The following is a 20,024-nucleotide window of genomic DNA, read 5'->3' as shown; positions in this document are numbered from 1 at the left end:
TACAACCTTCCATATCCGTGACAAATTTCAGCCTTTGGGGTGTTAAGTATGTAATATTACTGGGGATCTTGACCCATTTAGGTTGCCCTGTAAGTTTGGGAGAACAATTAAGTGACACCTATTCGTAGTGTCTGCTAAGTTTCTAACGTGTAATCGTACATAATAGTTTCACCAAGATAACATGATCCGGATTTGAACCTAGGATGTAGTGGTTAAGTTTGCTGATGTGGTGCATGCACTAACTGGATCGGTGTTCGGGGCATCCCTACTTGTATATTGAGTAATTTCCCCACAGATCCCTGACACCAGATGAAGGAGTGAGCCATGAGCTCTAACATTAGCTCACTAATGTCATGTTATGTTTTTGATGGCTTACCTCAAACCAACTTGAAATATTACGTCCTGTAAAGACCACAGGCCCCATTCCAAACCACTAAAGGCCTCTCCCAGAATTTTGTTGATAATATTGTTCCTGTTGCCTAGTTAATCCATGCCCTTTTCTAGGGATGTCCGATATTATCGGCCTCCCGATATTATCGGCCGATATTAGCATAAAAATTGATATCGGGAAAATATCGGTATCGGTTTTTGAAAAAAAAAAAAAACATTTTTTTTTTTTTTGCTTTATAAATAAGTTACAGGAGTTCTTACTGTATATGGTGTGTGTGATATGAAATTTGAGCTTACCCTAATCACAATAATCCCCGCATATATCGGTATCGGTTGATATCGGTATCGGTAATTAAGAGTTGGACAATATCGGTATATCACACAAAAAAGCCAATATCGGACAACCCTACCCTTTTCATGTATTCAGAAATATCTCTGTTATCCTTGCAAGGGTGTACTTGCTGTACGCAGCCAGTCACATGTGCAAACATGTACAAAGAACACACATTAACACACTTTGTACTTACACTGTTGCTCCCTTTGTGGACTATGTGGTTGAACCTGACACAAGCTGATACTCTGCACCTTAATCTCATGTACAACGTGCTGATATTCATCTTGCACCTTCATTTCTATATCATGTAAAGTATATACCAGCTGCTATGCTCATGCATCTTATGTCTAACCTTACGTACATACTGTATGAATTGATTTCTGATTCCTTGGCCAGGGCTCCCTTGTAAATGAGATATTCGTCTCAAAGGGACTGACTTGGTTAAATAAAATGATTGTCTCCTTTGATTATTATTCCATAGGTCAAATACATAAGTTAACACATTGGGTGCCAAAACCGTATATATACGGTTTTGGAAATGCAACTATGGAGTGCCAAAACCGTATATATACGTTTTTTTTCCCTTCACAGCACCAGGAGATATCATTTTTCGAAGATTTAGACTTGAATCCACTTCCTGGTTAACTTATGACTTCAAAAGCCTGTATCTCTGCTCCTGTGTACTTTTTTTTTTTACAATGTATTTTTGACTATTTTCAACTGGCTGCAACTATGGAACGGATTACCGAATGTTTTTAATTTTTCCCCCCGATTGTACGAGACCTCTATGTGTGTAATGAGGGGATCACCGTGAGGACGGTGATCACTGAAAATATTTTGTGACTACTTGAAAAAGGTTCAAAAATGGTTACAAATCCAGGCACGTACATTTTTTTTAATAAACCTCTGGCACCCCAAGTGTTAATAAACCTGCCATCGTAAAGTAAAACATTACATTTTTTTGTATTCATTCGTTTGAACATTTTATAAACATCCCCACACAGGCCACCAAGAGTTTTGAGAGCCTCCTCATCCCCCAGCTGCCCTGCTCTCCTCCTGATGTGGAGGCCATGAGGATCTACCTGATCCTGTCTGAGTGTCCCGCTCTGCAGGACTCCAAGAACTACATCAGCCTCACCATCCCCCTGGCTATGGCCATCCTCCGACTAGAAGCCAACCCCAGCAAAGTGCTGGGTAGGGAACTGGCCGACACACACACACACACACACACACACACACACACACACACACACACACACACACACACACACACACACACACACACACACACACACACACACACACACACACACACACACACACACACACACACACACACACACGTACTCAAACCTTTTTTATTTCAAGGACCCCCATAACTCTCAGTGTAAAAATGGAACGGGTAATGGACCCATAAGTGTCCATTTGTACACTCTCAGGTCCAGACCTGTAATGGTCCATTTGGAACTCCCTCAAGGAACCCTGAGGTTCCATGGACCCCACCCCACTTTGAGAACCACTGATAGTTATTTATTTGTAGTCATTGACTTGGTTGTCATGCGCTTGGATAGCTTGATGTGTGTTGGAAAGATTTCCAGTGATAAATGTATGGAAAATCACCCTCAGCATTCCACACAGATGCATCACTAATAATGAAATGGAATAAACATAGCACATTATATATACTGCACAGTATATGTAGTGTATATTCAGACAGCCACCCACCCACGTGGATGTATACGTGCAGCACCATGTGCAGAAATGCAGCTTACTAACAGATGCTACTGTACCAAGCACATGCACAAACATGTTCATACCTACAGGCATTAAACACATTCTGTTCATGGCTATACGCAAACACCTAGACAGACGTCACTTATGATGAAAGGGCTGACCATAATCCAACCACTTACATAAATCAAGTGCAGTCAAACTATGTATATAACGCAGGCCAACCGAATGTGCTATACAGGACAAACTGAATGTGCTTTACATGCCAAAAGAAGCAAATACATAAAATATGTATAAGAATACAGTTGCATAATATATTTTTCCGAAATAGTGCAAAAGTGCACCAAAATCGTTCCACTCTAGAAACCACCACTTCTAATCATAGCCTTTATTCTCATTATACATCTTATTGAATAATCCACTGTGAGGGAGATGTCATTTGCCTGCTTTTCTGTTCGCAGACAACTGGTGGTCTTTGTTGGACAGCGGTGTCTTCTCTAGATTAGTGGACATGTACAAGAGCATTGTAGTGTTTCTCCTGACCGGAGGCAAGACTCTTCTCATCCCTGTCTTCCAGGACAGCTACATTAGTGCCACGCTAAAGCTGTTGGAGAAACTGCATAAGGTACCAACCCAAGATGACCCTCTGCCCATGTACTGTAAAGGATTCAGATGGCCAAAAAAGACTGTGTGGTTTCTCTTTGAATATTAATGGTATACATGATGGCAGCAGTGTGCCTGATAATTGGTGTTGAGCTGATTCGGGTCAGGGGTTGATGCTGTAATCCCTACTCCAGGTTTAGCTTTAGTGTTTGACCTTTACGTTTGTTTGCACATTAATAAAACTTACGTTTGGTTCATTTGGATATATCCCGATACGATACTAAAGCAATTTATTTTTAATTGAATAATAACAATATTATCAATATTGCTATGTGTAAGATTACACAATGCTGTAATACACTCCCTTAATAAATTGCCCAAAAATATATATAAAATGCATTACGTTTAAATTGCCATTTATTGTTGAACTGTAGGTTAGTAGGCTCTGTCTCTGTCTCTGTGTCTAACAACCCAATTCGTAGAATTCTGGGAGAAAAGAATGTTAAATTACTAATTATAAACTAAAACGTTTTTGCTATTATCTTAACATTTCGTGATTATATCCTGGAACTATATACCACTCCCACAATACGGCATACAGTTTTTAAAAAATGTAAAAAAAAAACGTTTTGTGAAAGTGGCATACCACATACCCACCGGCTTCGAATGCTATCAATGCATTGAATGGGAGATTATCACGTTTTATCAGACCATTGAATGGGCGAAGTAGGCGAGCTACCGTCTACCCCGCGATTTGTCAAACCATTCATTGGGCGTAATCAGGAGCTACTGACCTACCGACGGAGGCGGAGCAGTCCCCACAACAATATTTACGATTCTGTCCATATCGGTACATAACTCGAACGGCGCTGAGTAGGCACAGGCGAGGGTCGCACCGCTCCGGACGGCAACTCAGTCGCCTTAGCTCCTTCGGTGGCCCGTCGCGGGGCTCCACCTCGCCTGAGACTGCGCGCCTCCGTCATGGTCCGAAACCGAAACAACCAAAACCAAAACCGAAACTAAAGTATTTAAGTCATCTCCGTCGGTAGGTCAGTAGCTCCTGATTACGCCCACTGAATGGTCTGATAAATCGCGGGGTAGACGGTAGGTCGCCTACTTCGCCCATTCAATGGTCTGATAGAACGTGATAATCTCCCATTCTATGCATTGATAGCATCCGAATCAGGTGACATACCAGCCTTGTAGCTCGCCAGAACGGGTCATTCCGTTTTGTAAAAGTGGCAAACCACCTACCACTTATGGAGCTTGTAGCGAGCTGCTCGCTGTCTCTCCCAGAGAGAATGGCAGCAGAGAGAGAGAAATATGCATCAACGTCTGTAGTTAATAAAGCACAGAAGCGTTAATTACAAAACAAACTCAACTGTTGGCAAGAATCCCCCCCAGTGGTGGTTTAGTACACAGCCATTCTGTGAGGCATCAATCATCGCTAGCTGTTTTCCACTCTGTTTTTGTGTTGCTTTGCACCTGGGTAAACTCCAGTGTCTCCTCAACATTGTGCCACACCATCCGTAGCAACCGTGTATGGCGGCTGATCTTCACTTTAGCTTGCACTGATTGGTCAGCTATTGCCCTAGGTCTGATAACGGCTATCAATCCTAGAGCTGATAACGGTTATCAAGACTAGGGCTGAGAACATGTATCAGCCCCTCAGGCTGCTACAGCTTATCAGCCTCTCGTTCCCCCTTTATCACTCCCCTCACCCATGAGGCAAGGTATGGGATGAATACATGATTGCATGCTGTTCCGAGTTCCTGAAAGCTGAATTGAAACAGCAGTTTGCCCTGTGTTTCCAGGTTAACCTGAAGGCTAATCATGTGGAGTACAACCACTTCTACATCACTGACATCACCACTCTAGTGGACATCCAGGAAGATTACCTTAAGTGGTTTTTGAGTAAAGCAGAGATTGTGAGTGCCCCCCAACCTTTTCTCTTACTAATTTACTAGTTTGTCATTTATTTATTCAAGCTCATTATGTAGGCCTACTATTCCAAAAGTGTTTTTCTTAGAAGTCTATGTAAATAAAATTGAGAAGAAGTAAAGATTGAAAACGGGACCGCTAACTAAATTTCCATAGATCTTGACTGAGCTGTGATCTATCTCCATGGATGGAATCAATAATAATAATACTTTTATTTGTTTCTGTAGTCTAGTCTAGAGGTAAATGCATGGGCAAGCTTCTCTGCATCTGACAGGGTTAAAAGGGGCCGAGTTTGGAGATGTTTTTGAGATGATAGAAGGCGGTTTTGCACAGATGCTTTATATGGTCATTGAAAGTCAGGTGATCATATTGCTTGGGAGAAAGCACTCACTCATAGTTGTTTTTCCCCGGGCTTCCAGTCTTTCTTTATCTAATCTACGAGTCTTTGCTCTTCACCAATGCTTAGCCTTTCCAGTGGTGGCAAACAGTATCATAGTGTGAAATCTTGTGCGTGTTTGCTTGTACGTAATAGGTTGTTGCTTTCTGCAAGGTCCTGTTCTTAAGGGTTTCTAGCCTCACAGACAAGCACTTCTCTATCACTCAGTGGACCCAACCACCCCAACCACTGGATGTATCACACTTCCACAATGGAATGTGATACTCAAGAAGTTCTTTCTAAGAACTTGTTTACAATAATAATTCCCATTACTTTTCAGCAGTTTCTTGTCTTGGTTTTAGCGTTGTCTAAACTCCTACCTCATCCTCCAGCTAGTGTCTTAAGTCAACTGGTGGAATTACACTAAGGCTTTGTTCAGACTGCAGGCAATCCGATTTGTTTCTCAAATCTGAACTTCAGGGCCGGCTGTCCACAATATTATTTGCAAGTGATCACATTGGATTTGTGTACTCTGACATCATCGACCTATCTGCATTGGTTGCTGTGTCACTCGCCGAAAATGGCATAACTACAAGCTTGTGCTTGGCTCGGCTATTTTCTCACGAGTGACACTGTCGTTCGATGAAGTATAAACCAGGCATCAGTGTGTGTCCAGCCATCTGTGTCAGTCAGTGTTGAGGGTCTAGGTTTAGGGTTAGTAAAGCTCTGTATCCATTCTGTTAAATATTGCGTTGCCAATGTTTCTCTTACATGATTGTTCCTAGCATCACAGGAATCAGAGCACTATGGCTCTGAACCTTGCACACTTTACTTACTGTTGGGTTCAGTTATCTTTGATAAAAGTATCAGCTAATTGCTAGAATATGGGTGTAATCATAGCACACTCCTGTGATTTTTTTTTCACTTGCAAGATGATAATTTAGCTGTTTTCTCTTTCTTCTTGTCTGTGTTTCTCAGAAAATGCGAACACCTCCAGTCCAGGTACATTTAATTGGTCAATAAACATTCATAACCTTAATGTTATTAAATGATATGCAATGTCCCAGGTATCATAAGCATGTTTACAACCATCTTTTTCTCCTGCAGAACTCAGTGACCCTATGTGCCTATCCATTCGTATTGAATGCTAAAGCTAAGACAACCATGCTGCAAACAGATGCTGAACTGCAGATGCAGGTACCTGTGATCCCTTTTATGAAAGTTGTTTTATTGATATGTGATTGATGTGATTAACATAACTCAACAGTGTTATGTTTCCTCATGACATCAGTCTCATTCTGCATTTGTGAAAATGGAAAATGTATACAATTTGAATTAGCACCTCACACATTGCCTCGTTTTTTTCCTACCTGTGCTTCCAAGATGGCAGTGAGTGGTGCAAACCTCCACAATGTCTTCATGCTGCTCACACTGGAACCCCTGTTGGCTAGGAACCCTTTCCTGGTGCTTCATGTACGCAGGGACCACTTAGTGAGTGACGCGCTGCGTGAGCTTACCATTTACTCTGATGTGGATCTCAAGAAACCACTCAAGGTCAGAGTTATGCCTCAGCCATTTTTCATCGAGAAAAGGACACTTTCTGGTCACTAGATTTAAGCCTCTGTCCTTTAACTGTAATCTTCTTCTCCTCTTCTTCCTCCTCCTTCTGCTGTTGTGCAATCTCTGTTAGATTGTGAAATGAGAGTGAGCAGCCCATTTATCCTACAGAGTACAACTTGACATTTAGGGACCACACAAGTTAGGAACGATGCAAGTTGGGAATGCAGGTTTATGCAATACCCGTTGTATTGCATAAACTGAGATAGGCTCCTGACCTATGGGCCACATGGCTCAGGAACCGTTAGTTCCCAATGCGTCTTACCCCAAAATAACTTTGAAAAGATATTTTGAAGGAACAGCTTCTACAGAGAAACATTGTTTTCTGAAATACTACGTCTTCATTTTGCATTTCTTCATGAGTAATGCAAAATGTGTGTGCCCCAATGGAAAACCAGCTAAGCCTCAGCATCACATGACACTTCCCTCTCTCTCTCTCACCCATCCCCCTCCCCTCCCTGCAGGTGATCTTTGACGGTGAGGAGGCGGTGGATGCAGGCGGTGTAACTAAAGAGTTCTTTCTGCTGCTGCTGAAAGAGCTGATGGATCCTGTGTATGGGATGTTCACCCACTACACAGAGTCCAACCTGTTGTGGTTCTCTGACAAAGTAAGTTCCACAGAAACACCATATGTATGGTAAGATACTAGTGACAGAGCATGTGAGCGGAGCGCGAGCGGAGCGACGCGATTTTGACGTGAGCGCGGAGCTGGTTATAAAAAGGTTGGAGCGCTACTCAGAGCGAGGACCGCCTCCCGCTCCAGGCCGCCCTCGCGGGGGCCGCGCACCGAATGTTTGAGCATGCTCGGTCGCACGGACTCAGAGACACACAGACATCCGCAGTGCACAGCGCACCGAGATTTCATTAGAATTTCTACTTTCTTTTTCCTTTCTTTTTTTTTTTACTGTTGAGCGACCCGGTTTGAGCGGAGCGTGGAGCAAGATTTGCGCAAATCAACGTGAGCGAGGAGCGACGGGGAGCGGAGCGCGGAGGGAGTTGACGTGAGCGAATAGCGAGCGTGAAACCGGCCCCCTGGAGCGCCGAGCGGCATTTCCACCCGCTCCGCTCCGCTCACGTGCTCTGACTAGTGATGAGGTGTTTCTTTCCATTCCAAGCATGGATAGACGGCACTAATGTGGATGTATATGCTGCTGATGATAGCATTATTGTGGTGGGTGGGAAATGGAGCAGGAGCGAGCTTCCCTGTCAGAAAGGAAAGGAAAGCACTGGTATAGAGAAGTTAGATGTTTGGGTTGGAATTCTGCTCGACTTAAACATTTTGCTCACATGAGTATGATGAAACGGCTGGGAAAAGTTAAATTTAATAGTAGGCTTTTCCTGTTTCAATATGTTAAAATCAAAATGTATCTATGTAGAGCGGAGATTATAATGATTAACATTTTCCTACCCTGACAACTGTCAAGGTAAAGGGGATTAAATTCCTCTTATAATTACTCCAGAGTTCAGGTGGTAACTGCCATTTTGTTAGTTTGAGTTTGTCATTGCTATTGAACAAAGTGTGAGTGTCTTAGAGTTGATTCATTGTCGCTGTGTGTACACAGTGTTTTGTGGAGCACAACTGGTTCCATCTGATTGGTATCATCTGTGGGCTGGCCATCTATAACTCCACAGTGGTGGACCTCCACTTCCCTCTGGTGCTCTATAAGAAGCTGTTGGATGTAGTACCAACCCTGGAAGACCTCAAGGAGCTCTCCCCAACCGAGGGCAGGTAACGTATCTCTCGTTTGCAATGAGTAGCCGCCCCAATTCACGTGGCTGGATTGTTTTCACAATTTATTTATTTTGTATTGATTGATTGATACTTTATTAAAACGATTATCATCCATTGTACTCAATTCATCAGTAATACATATAATACCTACAATACAAATGCAATACAAAAACCTATTGGAATAGAACTCAGGGGTCAGAGGATTCTTCTATGAAGGTGTTCAAGGAGTTAAACTATGTTGACTTGTATTTTGAGGACAGGAATTCTTTTCATGTCTCAGTGCCGATTAAGACAAAGTGCACGTCTGTGAACACACACACACACACACACACACACACACACACACACACACACACACACACACACACACACACACACACACACACACACACACTACATATACAGTTTGTTGACAAGGAGCATCAAAACAGGTATACTTAATTATCCCACTGAATCACCTTGACCCATCTCCTCTCCCAGCTGCATCTTGAGTCAGCCCTCAACAATAAAGTAATTGTACAAGTGCGCTCTGTTACATGCACATTAACTGCCTTAGCTGCATCGCCTAAAACAATGAATGTTGTTTTCCCTTGAATTGGGTGTATTGACTCACCATGTTATGTAGTTTGTTTGGGTGGCCAAAGATGGGGGATACACATTGGATTTCGTTTAACTTTTCTCCTCTTAAAGAGAAAGCCACAAGAAACACGTTGTACCTCTTGTCAGTGCTGAAACAAAATCAATACAACATATTATTACCCATTCAACTGTCTGAAGCACAACAGAGCACCATTCCTAAATCCTGTTAAGAACCAAATTGACTCAAAATCGCTTAGCAAGTGTTTACTAAATTCATATAATGTTTGGAATTCAAACCAAACAATGTGCCATTGTCTTACATAACCAAGGCTGGTTTATGTAATGTTGACTCTGGGAAATGTCTTTATTTAATTTTGGGACAGGAAGTACCACCGTTTAACTAGCGCCTAATTGTCTGCAGCTTGCCAGAGGGAAGTGCAGTGGTCTATTGATCTGTAGATTAGCTCTGTGAGAGATACAAGTCACACAGCACAGCCACCGCCTAGAGAGGGTTGCCATTAGAAACGACACATCCACCCAGGAGATGGTAAAAAAAAACATGTAGGATATAATGCCCTTCTGTACGGAACAGTGACCTTTGTTATTTTCAACAGCACTCTTATTACCGCATACCTCCCACAAAAAAAGTGTAATTCATTAATTTCATTAGTCTTAATTCATTTAGTTTGATTTCTGTAGAATTTTACCCTACTGACCTGTTTGCCAGTGCAAAGTCTGCATTCAAAATGTGAAGCTCACATTATTGAGACATTCCTGCTTTAATTACCTATTAATGATGAGAAACAGCACTGAGAGAGCAGAGAGAAAGGGGTATGACATGTAAAAGGTCACACTGAATTCAAACATCAAGCAGCTTAGTTCATCAGTCCTCTAATAATTTCAAGATGGCTTTTGTGTTCCATTCAATTAATGAACTCATTCATTGGGAATTGTTTAGTTAATGATTTATTCCATTCCATACATTCAGTACGCCTGATGGTATCCTTCTTTCCCTAACTTCATTATCTGCCTCCAGCACGCAAGATTAACACCTTTTATCCGTGCTTACATCCTACTTTGTACTTCCTGTGTTTTGGAAGTAATGTCAACCGTCTCCTTAGCAGCCAACATAGCATAGCTTCCTTACTCATAATCATTTTCTATTATTAGCCTATAATGCTGTTACCTCTCTGCAGCTAATGTTATAGTGCTCCATTGTTCCACATTCTAGTATATGCACATGCTTAAACTGTAGCTAGGCAGCCAACGGCTGATTGGCAAGCTGAGCTCTAAAATGAGCAGTAAGTGATAGGGCAAGATGCTACAGAGGGCAGAGGCTGCTAAAATAGAGAGGGTGTGATCCTTAGCCAACGAGAAAGCCCTCAGCTGTGCCTTTTTGTTGGCAGAGATGCAAGAGAGAGCCAGAGATTAAATGTGCTCTTTTACCTACAAATGCTGCTATGCAAGAAGAATTTTGATGATCTGGCTTTAGTTTCTTCTCTGTCATCCTCTCACCCTCCCTCCCCGTGTCCTCACACATGTGCAAGTGGCTGCAAGAGATCTTGCATTGTAGTTAGAGGTTTTCATTTGTATTGTGAGAACATTTATGCCCATCGATTGTCATTGACGCCTTCACATCCAGACCTACATGTACTCTTAGCTGGCCTACAAGTGAATACCATCTGAGTATGTGTCTTCTTTATATTTGATCATGTATACAGAAACATCCTCTTAACACCCCATGCCTCTTCTCTCTGTCTGCAGGAGTCTCCAGCAACTTGTAGACTATGACAAGGACGATGTGGAGGAGACATTTTGTCTCAACTTTGCAGTAAGTGTTACTTTCCAGACATGTAATAAACTGTTTATACAGTACTGTGGATACTCTTGGAGAAACAGTAATGATATCAATAATCTGTTTGTTTTCACTCTTCTTCTGCAAGCCACACCCATTCAACATGATGATGTAACCACTGGCAAACCATTCCCCAAACATTCCTTGACAAGCCTGTGTTACTTGAATTCCAAATACTTGTGAACTGTACAGACTACTAGACCAAAGCACCACCTTTATTCTCTGTTAGACATGTGAACTGTATGTTTTTCCTCAGCTTTCAGAGGAATTGCCTGTCTAAAAAGGTCTTCGTTACAGCCAGTAGGAATTAAAAACAATCTTGTTTTCATTACAGTTCCCTTCAAATCCTGATTTATTGGGCCAATTCAATGTACCAAACTTAAAGTCTGTTTTTCTCCCAAGAGTATTAATTATCAAACCAAGTAAATAAGTGGAAAAAACTCTGTTTATAGCCGTGCTATCTATTTGAGATTGTGTATATAATTAATCAGCTGTGTTTTTGATGAACTGCCTCCTTGTTTTTCTCCCCTTTCAGATCACCAGGGAGTACTACGGGATGACTGAAGTGAAGGAGCTCATCCCCGGAGGAGAGGCCATCACGGTGGACAAGAAGAACAGGTAACATGTCTTTCTCATCATCTATCATGAGAAGCATGTAGTAATGTTTATGAAACAAATTACTCACCAGGTGAGTATTGAATTCATGGAATTCATTTTTTGTTTGTGTCACATTCCTTCCCAATGAATGAAGAATCCAAAACCAAAAAATACTTTATGAATTAAATGGGGCCAGGATTAACAACAGCAAAATGACTATATTAAAAAAAGAAAAATGTATTTACAGTTTAAACTCCACAGATCTCACAGTATAATCCAAGTATCCATTCTGTGTTCTCATTTCTTCCAAAACACTGCATTTTCTCTGAAACATTATTATTTAAAACACTTAAAGGAGAGTGCCGGTCATTTTAGGTTGTATGTTTGATGTGTCGCTAATCACTCACCAACATACAAAGGAACGTTGAATATTTCCAGATCTGCCCCTGTTGTCCATTCTGCCGTGTGTTGGATTGAGTGTGTACGGTCGCAGCCAGGGGCTTGCCAAATTTGTGGGCGTACCTCGCTGTTGCGCTAGCATATTTTGTATTTCCTGGGGCGTGATGCGTGCGAGGGCATGTGCATGTGTTTTTTATGTACGTAGGATTCCAACCCAGGCCTCCCGCGTGGGATGCCAAACATCTACTGCTCACCCAAATTTGCCAGGGAAGATATTGGGCTTATGAGCTTCAGGCAGGGTTACTCCATTACACATACTGTACACCAGTGGTTCTCAAACTTTTTCGTGCCAAGGACCCCCAAATAGACACTTATTAGCCCGCGGACCCCCATTTGAAAAGATAAGCCAGGGACCCCCATAATAGAAGATTTTTACGGCTCTCTAGCAGGGATTTCAACCATTTTAATTTCAAGGACCCCCAGTTTGACATGCATTAGGCTACGGACCCCCATTTAATGGCATGTATGTCTCTGGGACCCCAATTCATATTGTAAAATCAATGTTAATTTAACTTTGAGAGTGTACAAATGGAACCAAATGGACCCTAACGGGTCCATTTGGTTCCATTTGTACACTCTCAGAGTTACAGACCCATAAGGGTCCATTTGGTTCCTGTCCATCATTTAGCTGGGGACCCCCTGGAACCCTCTCAAGTACCCCTGGGGGTCCTCGGACCCCACTTTGAGAACCAATGCTGTACACACACATGCCCGTGTGTGTGTGTGTGTGTGTGTGTGTGTGTGTGTGTGTGTGGGCGCGTATTATTATTGTGCCCATGTGTAACTCTTGTGATGTGTGTGTGTGTGTGTATGTGTATCTGTCTGATTCAGGGTGGAGTTTGTGGAGGCCTACTTGTGCTACGTGTTCAAAGATTCGGTGAGCGAGCTGTACTCTGCCTTCTCCTCTGGCTTCCTGAAGGTGTGCGGGGGGAAGATCTTGTCTCTGTTTCAGCCCTCGGAGCTCATGGCCATGGTGGTGGGCAACAACGACTATAACTGGGAGGAGATGGAGAAGGTCAGTAATGCTATGCTTTGGGGCATGCTTGGCCATTCAGACGGTGAATGGCCAAGAGATAAGGCACCACAGACCAGCTGTATATTGCATTATTGTCTTTCATTACTTGAATTTGGTAGATTGACGACTAGTAGTTGAGATACGGAAGGCATTGCTATTGGTTAATAACAGAGGATTGCTGGTGGCAGAAACTATGGCAGGAACTGTCAAAAGCTTCCTGACTTATGTAAGAGATGCTGTGAAAATGGGTCATGTGAATGTTAGGAATATTCAAGTCCACACACATACACTTAGAATATTTTTAAACTGCCACAGTGAGCAGTCTGAGCACTAAAACGGCTATAATTCCATCACACCATCTTTTTTCTCTTTACTTTTTCTTGTGCAGAATGCCGTTTACAAAGGGGAGTATTCAGCCACTCACTCGACTGTTCGAATGTTTTGGGAGGTCTTCCACGAGTTTTCTCTGGAGAAAAAGAAACAGTTTTTATGTAAGTGTTTAATCTCCTCATTACCTTACTACTTTGTATTAACTAATCTCCATCTTCTTTGTCCCCCTTTCTGAGGCACTGCTGAGCAGTGTATCTCAGCCAGTGGGTTTGTGACCCACATGCATTTTTCAAGAGTTATTCTGGGGATCTTAACCCATTGAGACCTGAAGCCGATTCTACATGTCTCCTAAATCCCAACAGTTTTCTGAAAAACGAATGTTTCTATATCAGTGGTGCTCAATCTTTTTCATGTCAAGGACCCCCAAAATTATATGTATTTGGCTGCGGACCCCCATCAAAATATTTTGTTCCAGGGACCCCCAGAAACAAAGATTTGAGTTCAAAATGTTCGCTTTAAAAATATATATATTCAAAGATTTGCACACATTTTCACGATTTTTCAAAAATAGCAGATCTACAAGCTCGTAGCGCGGCACTCGGTGCCGCGCTATGAGCTTGTATATCTGCTATTTTTGAATAGCCCAAAGTGTAAAATAATAATAATTTTTAGCTCAAATTTAAAAATGACTGCAGTTCCAGGTCTTAATGGGTTAATCACCACACTTGTCTCACCTCCTCACCAGTATTCCTCACGGGCAGCGACCGGATCCCCATCCACGGCATGGAGAGCCTGCGCATCGTCATCCAGTCCACCACAGCAGAGGAAGCGTACCTGCCTGTGGCCCACACCTGCTACAACCTGCTGGACCTGCCCCGCTACCAGACCAAAGAGACTCTCCGATGCCGCCTCACGCAGGCTGTGGAGCAGTATGAGGGGTTCAGTCTGGTCTGAGTCCACGAGCCCCATGCTACTGCTGCTGTTGCTGCTGCTGCTACTGCTACCCTGAGTGAGAGATGGACCTGTAGGCCTGTGGGTAAAAAGCATGCTGTATTGTGTGGTGTGTCTCAGCCATGCGGTACAGATACAGCTCCCTGCAAAGGGTCAGTTTCTTCAGTTTGCTGAACCTCTGCTGTCTGCCCTCCAAAGGCAAACGGTAGTAAATTAGTTTGTGTTGTAAATGTCGAAAGATCACGTCTAGAGTTTAGATTTTTTTAATAGACAAAAATGATACCTTTATAAATGACAAAACAACATACTCAACACTATTGTACCAATGATACTTTTGTTGGGACCGGAGATGAACTCTGCAGTTATTTTTCTCAGTTACTGCCCTTTGGGTTTGTAGGGCTAGTGCTGCCCCGGGGGACCCCCTACAGGTCTGGACGACCACCCGTTTGTGGTTGCTGGCTTCTCTCACCAATGCTAAAATGCACTTTATTTTGTAAAACCCTGTGTGAATGCCAGAGAAGTTGCCTGGGTGTTGGGTTTGTGTTTGGGATGTAGGGTTCCTTTATATGTTGTTTACTAATCGTGTGTGTAGGGGGACTCTCACATACTAATACATTTTAATAAGAGATGCTGTTTCAGGACTCATTGATCTTCATTGGAAATGAAAGAATGAGAAAGGAGACGAGACCGAGACGTTAGGCATTTTATTTCAATGTTATAATTGCAACTGTCAGTGTGTGAGGGCCTTTTTGCACACGTTTGGTTAGGCAGCCACATTTACTCCTGCAGTACATACCTGTCACCCTCTATACCTGTGTGTAAAATACAAACTGTTTCAATGTTATGCATTTTATTATAAAACGATCATTAGATGTGAGTGGGACGAGACAGTGTGAGCACATGTAAATCTTTGAGATTATTACTATATTTGCTTCGGGGAATGATGTAGTTACAGTAGGAGCCTTTCTGCAATTCTGGGGTTATTGTTTTTAGTTCCTTGCATTCCAATAGCACACCTGCTATTTGTTACATTCAACTAATTTATTGATTTTCTTTCTTCTTCTTAAAACAGATAAAGATAAAGATACATATATGTATGTATGTGAATGGACATTGGACAGTGTAATTGCTGTCCTTTACTGTTGGTCATGGATGTCTTAACCCTTTCTGAAGTTTAAACCTAATCTGCATCCCCAGTTTTTCTGACTTGCAATGGATCAGTTGTGATTTTTCTGACTGGTACTGGATCAGTTGTGATCTTTAGGACTGGTACTGGTGCTGGATCAGTTGTGATCCTTCTGACTGGTACTGGATCAGTTGTGATCTTTAGGACTGGTACTGGTGCTGGATCAGTTGTGATCCTTCTGACTGGTACTGGATCAGTTGTGATCTTTAGGACTGGTACTGGATCAGTTGTGATCCTTCTGACTGGTACTGGATCAGTTGTGATCTTCAGGACTGGTACTGGACTGGTTGAAGAAGGGATAGATGACAAAGGAAAAGAAAGTACGGTACACAAGAGTGTGTTGACAGTTCTAGTCAGGATCAGAACCATACTGGGATGTTATTCATAAAAACCTACTAACGGCAACCTGCACAAAATCTTCTGCCCATTTATAGTTTCAGACCTTTGTTTTTGGCAATTATATTCAACATTCATATCATTTTAGTATGGACCATAATTCTGACAATAACTAAAGGAATTTACTTATTACTCACTGTGTTTGTGATCTATGTGATGGAGTAACTTTACCATTGCCATATTCTGTGCAGTGGCATAGTCAGTCAATGAAAGTCTTATCAATACGTCAGGTTGAAGATATTTTAGTCTGAGCCTGTTTGTGACTTTTATGAATAACCCCCATTGTTTCTTAATCATATTATTAGCAATTCCTTGTTGATTTTTCCACTATGGGTTAACGGATTGTTCGGCTTTGTGACTTATGTCCACATTTGTATTGCCTTCGATAGCAAATCGTTTTGAACTGACTAAGTGCTTGGAAGGTTCTTTATTTTTGAATAGTTCATAATGAAAGGTGTGTGCATGTTCTTGAGTGACAGCAAAAATCTGATTGTAATTAAAGACGAGATATAAAACGTGAAACAAATTCTATTAATCAAAATAAAATTAATCCCCAAACACCAGATTAAGAATAATCAACCTGAATCTGTGATGCTTTGTGCCAGAAGGACATAATCATTATTGATCAGATAAGATGTCAGAAAAACTACATAATTATACTTACATACCTTATTGGGGACTGCCAAAGAACTGTTGGTTTACGGGGGACATGATGCCACTATGTTCGAGGACTCCCAATAGCGGGAAAAGTTCAGGGTCCCCACGGTCATGAAATTCCTGGAAATATTTTGAAATAAAAATAAAAAAAATCCAGTACTGGAAAAGGTTTGAAATTGATCAAACATCATCAAAGGTCCTGGAATTTATCAAGGGTCCTGGAAAAATATTTGGCTATGCATTGTTTTTGGCTATTGATTTTGTTAAAACAAAACATTTTCATAAACATGAATAATATTACACGAAATATGTAACATAAGTAGTTTTTCGCCGAACGGGCTGTGTGACGGCAGCCTAATGTATGTCTCAAACTTTATTTTTGCTACACTGCCTATCTTTGGGCATTCTACATAGGAGTAAGAGACACATTATTGCGCCGAATGATTGTTATATAGGCCTGGAAATTGGGCTAAATATTCTGGAAAAGTTTTGGAAAAGTTTTGGAAATTCATTGCTAAAAATGTGTGGGGACCCTGAAAGTTGTAATGTTATTATCACCGCTTACTCCTGGGTAAAGTAAAAATGCATAATTTTGTATCGACCATTTAAATCCTACATACTTAGTTGACCCAGGGCTCTATTACTTGGTCTGCAGATAGTTTTTCCCCTCTACACCATATCTCTTTACAAAAATAGTGCATCTATAGGCTCACAACACAAGCTTGTAGATTGGCTATTCTTTGCTGAATGTTCGCCCCCAGAATAGGGACACTAGGGTTTGTGTGGTTAAGCCAAATTGTAAACTTTGTCCTCCAACATGGCGGCTTGTCCATTGTAAATAACTCCAGACATCTACTACTGTCACTACTACTCTGACATGTGGTCTAAGTCCTTTAGTCAAAGTGAATTAAATCTCTGATTTGCTAGCATGTTCAAGTGAACCATGTGAACATTTTCACCCATGCTTATTGTATGTCTTTGTCTGGTGGAAACCTCATATATCCAAAACTGTTACTTTTCAGAATTCATATTAGAGCTTGCAGATCTGCTACTTTTGTGGCGCTGTAGTACGATCAAGTAGGGCGTTAATTTACGGGGGGGGGGGGGGGGTGGACACACAAAATGTTAGAATATGGAGATGGGGAAAAAACACAAAATGTTAGAAGTCTGGTTTCTGCCAGACAGCAACGATATTTCTATAAACGGTTCTTTTTAAAATTTGTGTCCATTATGGGAAATGGTGGCAGGCTGGCCCAGTAGAGGAGTGACTGCTTTGCATTGACTTGCTTATTCATGACAAGTTGCACTGGATAATGGCATCAGCAACAAAACTGACAAAACAACTAAATGTAAAAACAGCAGAGGTGGAACAAGATGATGTAAAGGTTGCACTGAAGCAACCATTTTGCAATAATCACTTCTACAGCCCATCCTATAGGCATGCAGTGATGAACCGGGGTCATGTCTTCTAAAGCAGTGGTTTCCAACCATGGGCCTCGGTGAACTGAACAAGACTCTTAACCCTTAATTATTTAGTAGTTATAAGATGGGTAAATGCAGAGGACAAATGTCACGTATGTGCAAATATAAACGAGCACTCCTTTTTCAATCTGACTTTGAATTTGGGGATCTGCAAAAGGTATTCCATCAAATTAAAATCAAAATATGAAGTACAAATTTCAAACAATTGTGCGCTTAGGTACTCTTTGCCAGCACAGGCAAATATTTTAATTTCTTTGTAACAAGTTTCTCAAACTTAATTTAAATTTACAATTAGGGTTGTTAGCCATTATATTCCAATCCTCTATCCTCAGTGGTATTTTAAGTTGTAGACTGAACTGTAATACAGAAAAGGAGCATTGTGTCATACTGTATGTGTGGTTCTGGAGTTCATTTCTCATGGGTTCTATTGATTTTTAAATCGATATCATTGTGCAGTTTACCCCAAATGATGCAAGGCGTGTGAATACTGCACAGTATATTTTGTGAGTACTTTTATGTAAACACCCAGACCAAAAAAAACTAGCATTTTAAATTATATTGTAGCATAATAAAATGTGCAAAACTCAAGAGTTGCATACGATTGCATGTGGCTGAACATAATTTACACTTTTGCTATTCATTAACAGAAACTGCAAGTGTTCTTACCACTTTGCTAATGTAACCTTTGCCTCAGGTTTTCTTCACCCTTTGTTATTTCGCTGTTTAATTTCACTTCTGCCATCATTACAATGTTATAACCTGAACCACAGCATGAACAAATGACCCCAACATCCTTGGCGGTTGATGTACATTTAAGTTCCAAGGCTGTTCAGAAAGTGCAACCCTGAGTGACTGTTAAGCTCAACCTGCTGCCCCCCCCCTGCCCCCCCCCCCCCCCCCCCCCCCCCCCCCCCCCACACACACACTTTGGAGAGAAACACTTCTACAGTGTTTAATTAGTACATCATGTAAAGAATGATCAACCTAAATTCTTTGGACAATATTTCTTGTCCAGTGTATGCAAAAAAAGGGCTTAGCAGTTGCGATAACTGTATTGTTTTAAGTACATACAAATTTTACTTTTGTACCTTTTTCAAATGGATGACATTATTTTTATTTATAGGTATTCTTTTTCCCCCCTGAATGAATAAAACTTTATTTCACCTCATGGTATTTTTTCTGTGTGGTTTTTATTTTCCTTTCAGCTCTCTACCTAGTCATCTCTCTACCTAATAATAGTGTCACAATCAGTGGTGGAAGAAGTACTCTGTTTTTACTTATGTAAAAGTATCAATATAGAAATGCTGTTACAAGTAAAAATGTAAGTAAAAGTACAAAAGTATTGGCATCAAAATATACACAAGTACCAAAAGTAAAAGTACTCATTACGCAGCAGTTATATGTATACATTTTTTGTTGTTGAAAATAGCAGATCTACAAGCTCAGTGTTAGGAACTTGTAGATCTGCTATTTTCAAATAGCCAAAGTTGAAATAGGGCAGCAGGGGTTATGTTAATAAGTGTAGTGGAGTAGAAGTCAAAGTATGATGCCAATACTTTTGTACTTTTACTCAAGTACATTTTGTACACAGGATTTTTACTTAAACCACGTTACGGAGTCTTTCTACATTGTGGTATTGACACTTTTACTTAAGTAAAAAAAATGTGAGTACTTCCACCATCACTTTACTTCTTCTGTTACCTTCTGTTATCCAAATTGACATAATTCATTGAACTAAGGGGGGGGGGTGGGGGGTACTTGGGGAAAATCTCGGGGAAACAAGTTAACAACAC

General features: G+C 41.3%; 1 protein-coding gene and 1 long non-coding RNA gene across 6 annotated transcripts in view; one reads left to right on the top strand and one right to left on the bottom strand.

Annotated features, from left to right (window-relative positions):
* Nucleotides 1–15,446, top strand: part of herc3 (HECT and RLD domain containing E3 ubiquitin protein ligase 3) — a 38,285-nt gene extending 22,839 nt beyond the window's left edge. For all 5 annotated transcript variants that reach the window (XM_084041866.1, XM_084041867.1, XM_084041869.1 and 2 more), the window contains 13 exons: nucleotides 1,729–1,918; nucleotides 2,917–3,080; nucleotides 4,873–4,986; nucleotides 6,354–6,377; nucleotides 6,483–6,572; nucleotides 6,759–6,929; nucleotides 7,457–7,600; nucleotides 8,555–8,721; nucleotides 11,068–11,134; nucleotides 11,694–11,776; nucleotides 13,046–13,229; nucleotides 13,618–13,720; nucleotides 14,305–15,446. In XM_084041866.1, coding sequence (XP_083897992.1) covers nucleotides 1,729–1,918; nucleotides 2,917–3,080; nucleotides 4,873–4,986; nucleotides 6,354–6,377; nucleotides 6,483–6,572; nucleotides 6,759–6,929; nucleotides 7,457–7,600; nucleotides 8,555–8,721; nucleotides 11,068–11,134; nucleotides 11,694–11,776; nucleotides 13,046–13,229; nucleotides 13,618–13,720; nucleotides 14,305–14,513 — 1,710 coding nt within the window. In that variant the 3' untranslated portion in view covers nucleotides 14,514–15,446. The remainder of the gene's footprint in view (nucleotides 1–1,728; nucleotides 1,919–2,916; nucleotides 3,081–4,872; nucleotides 4,987–6,353; nucleotides 6,378–6,482; nucleotides 6,573–6,758; nucleotides 6,930–7,456; nucleotides 7,601–8,554; nucleotides 8,722–11,067; nucleotides 11,135–11,693; nucleotides 11,777–13,045; nucleotides 13,230–13,617; nucleotides 13,721–14,304) is intronic.
* A 139-nt stretch (nucleotides 15,447–15,585) lies between these two features.
* Nucleotides 15,586–19,395, bottom strand: LOC311034155. The gene is made up of 2 exons (XR_014599565.1): nucleotides 19,150–19,395; nucleotides 15,586–19,111 (listed from the first exon to the last, which is right to left on the bottom strand). It is a non-coding gene; the product is annotated as an uncharacterized lncRNA (long non-coding RNA).
* Nucleotides 19,396–20,024: the final 629 nt, after the last annotated feature.

This window comes from Gymnoscopelus microlampas, assembly GCF_963454915.1.
Source record: "Gymnoscopelus microlampas genome assembly, chromosome: 2".
Classification (NCBI taxonomy): domain Eukaryota; kingdom Metazoa; phylum Chordata; class Actinopteri; order Myctophiformes; family Myctophidae; genus Gymnoscopelus; species Gymnoscopelus microlampas.
The sequence above is the reverse complement of the archived record's forward strand: the minus strand, read 5'-3'. Positions and strand labels throughout refer to the sequence as shown.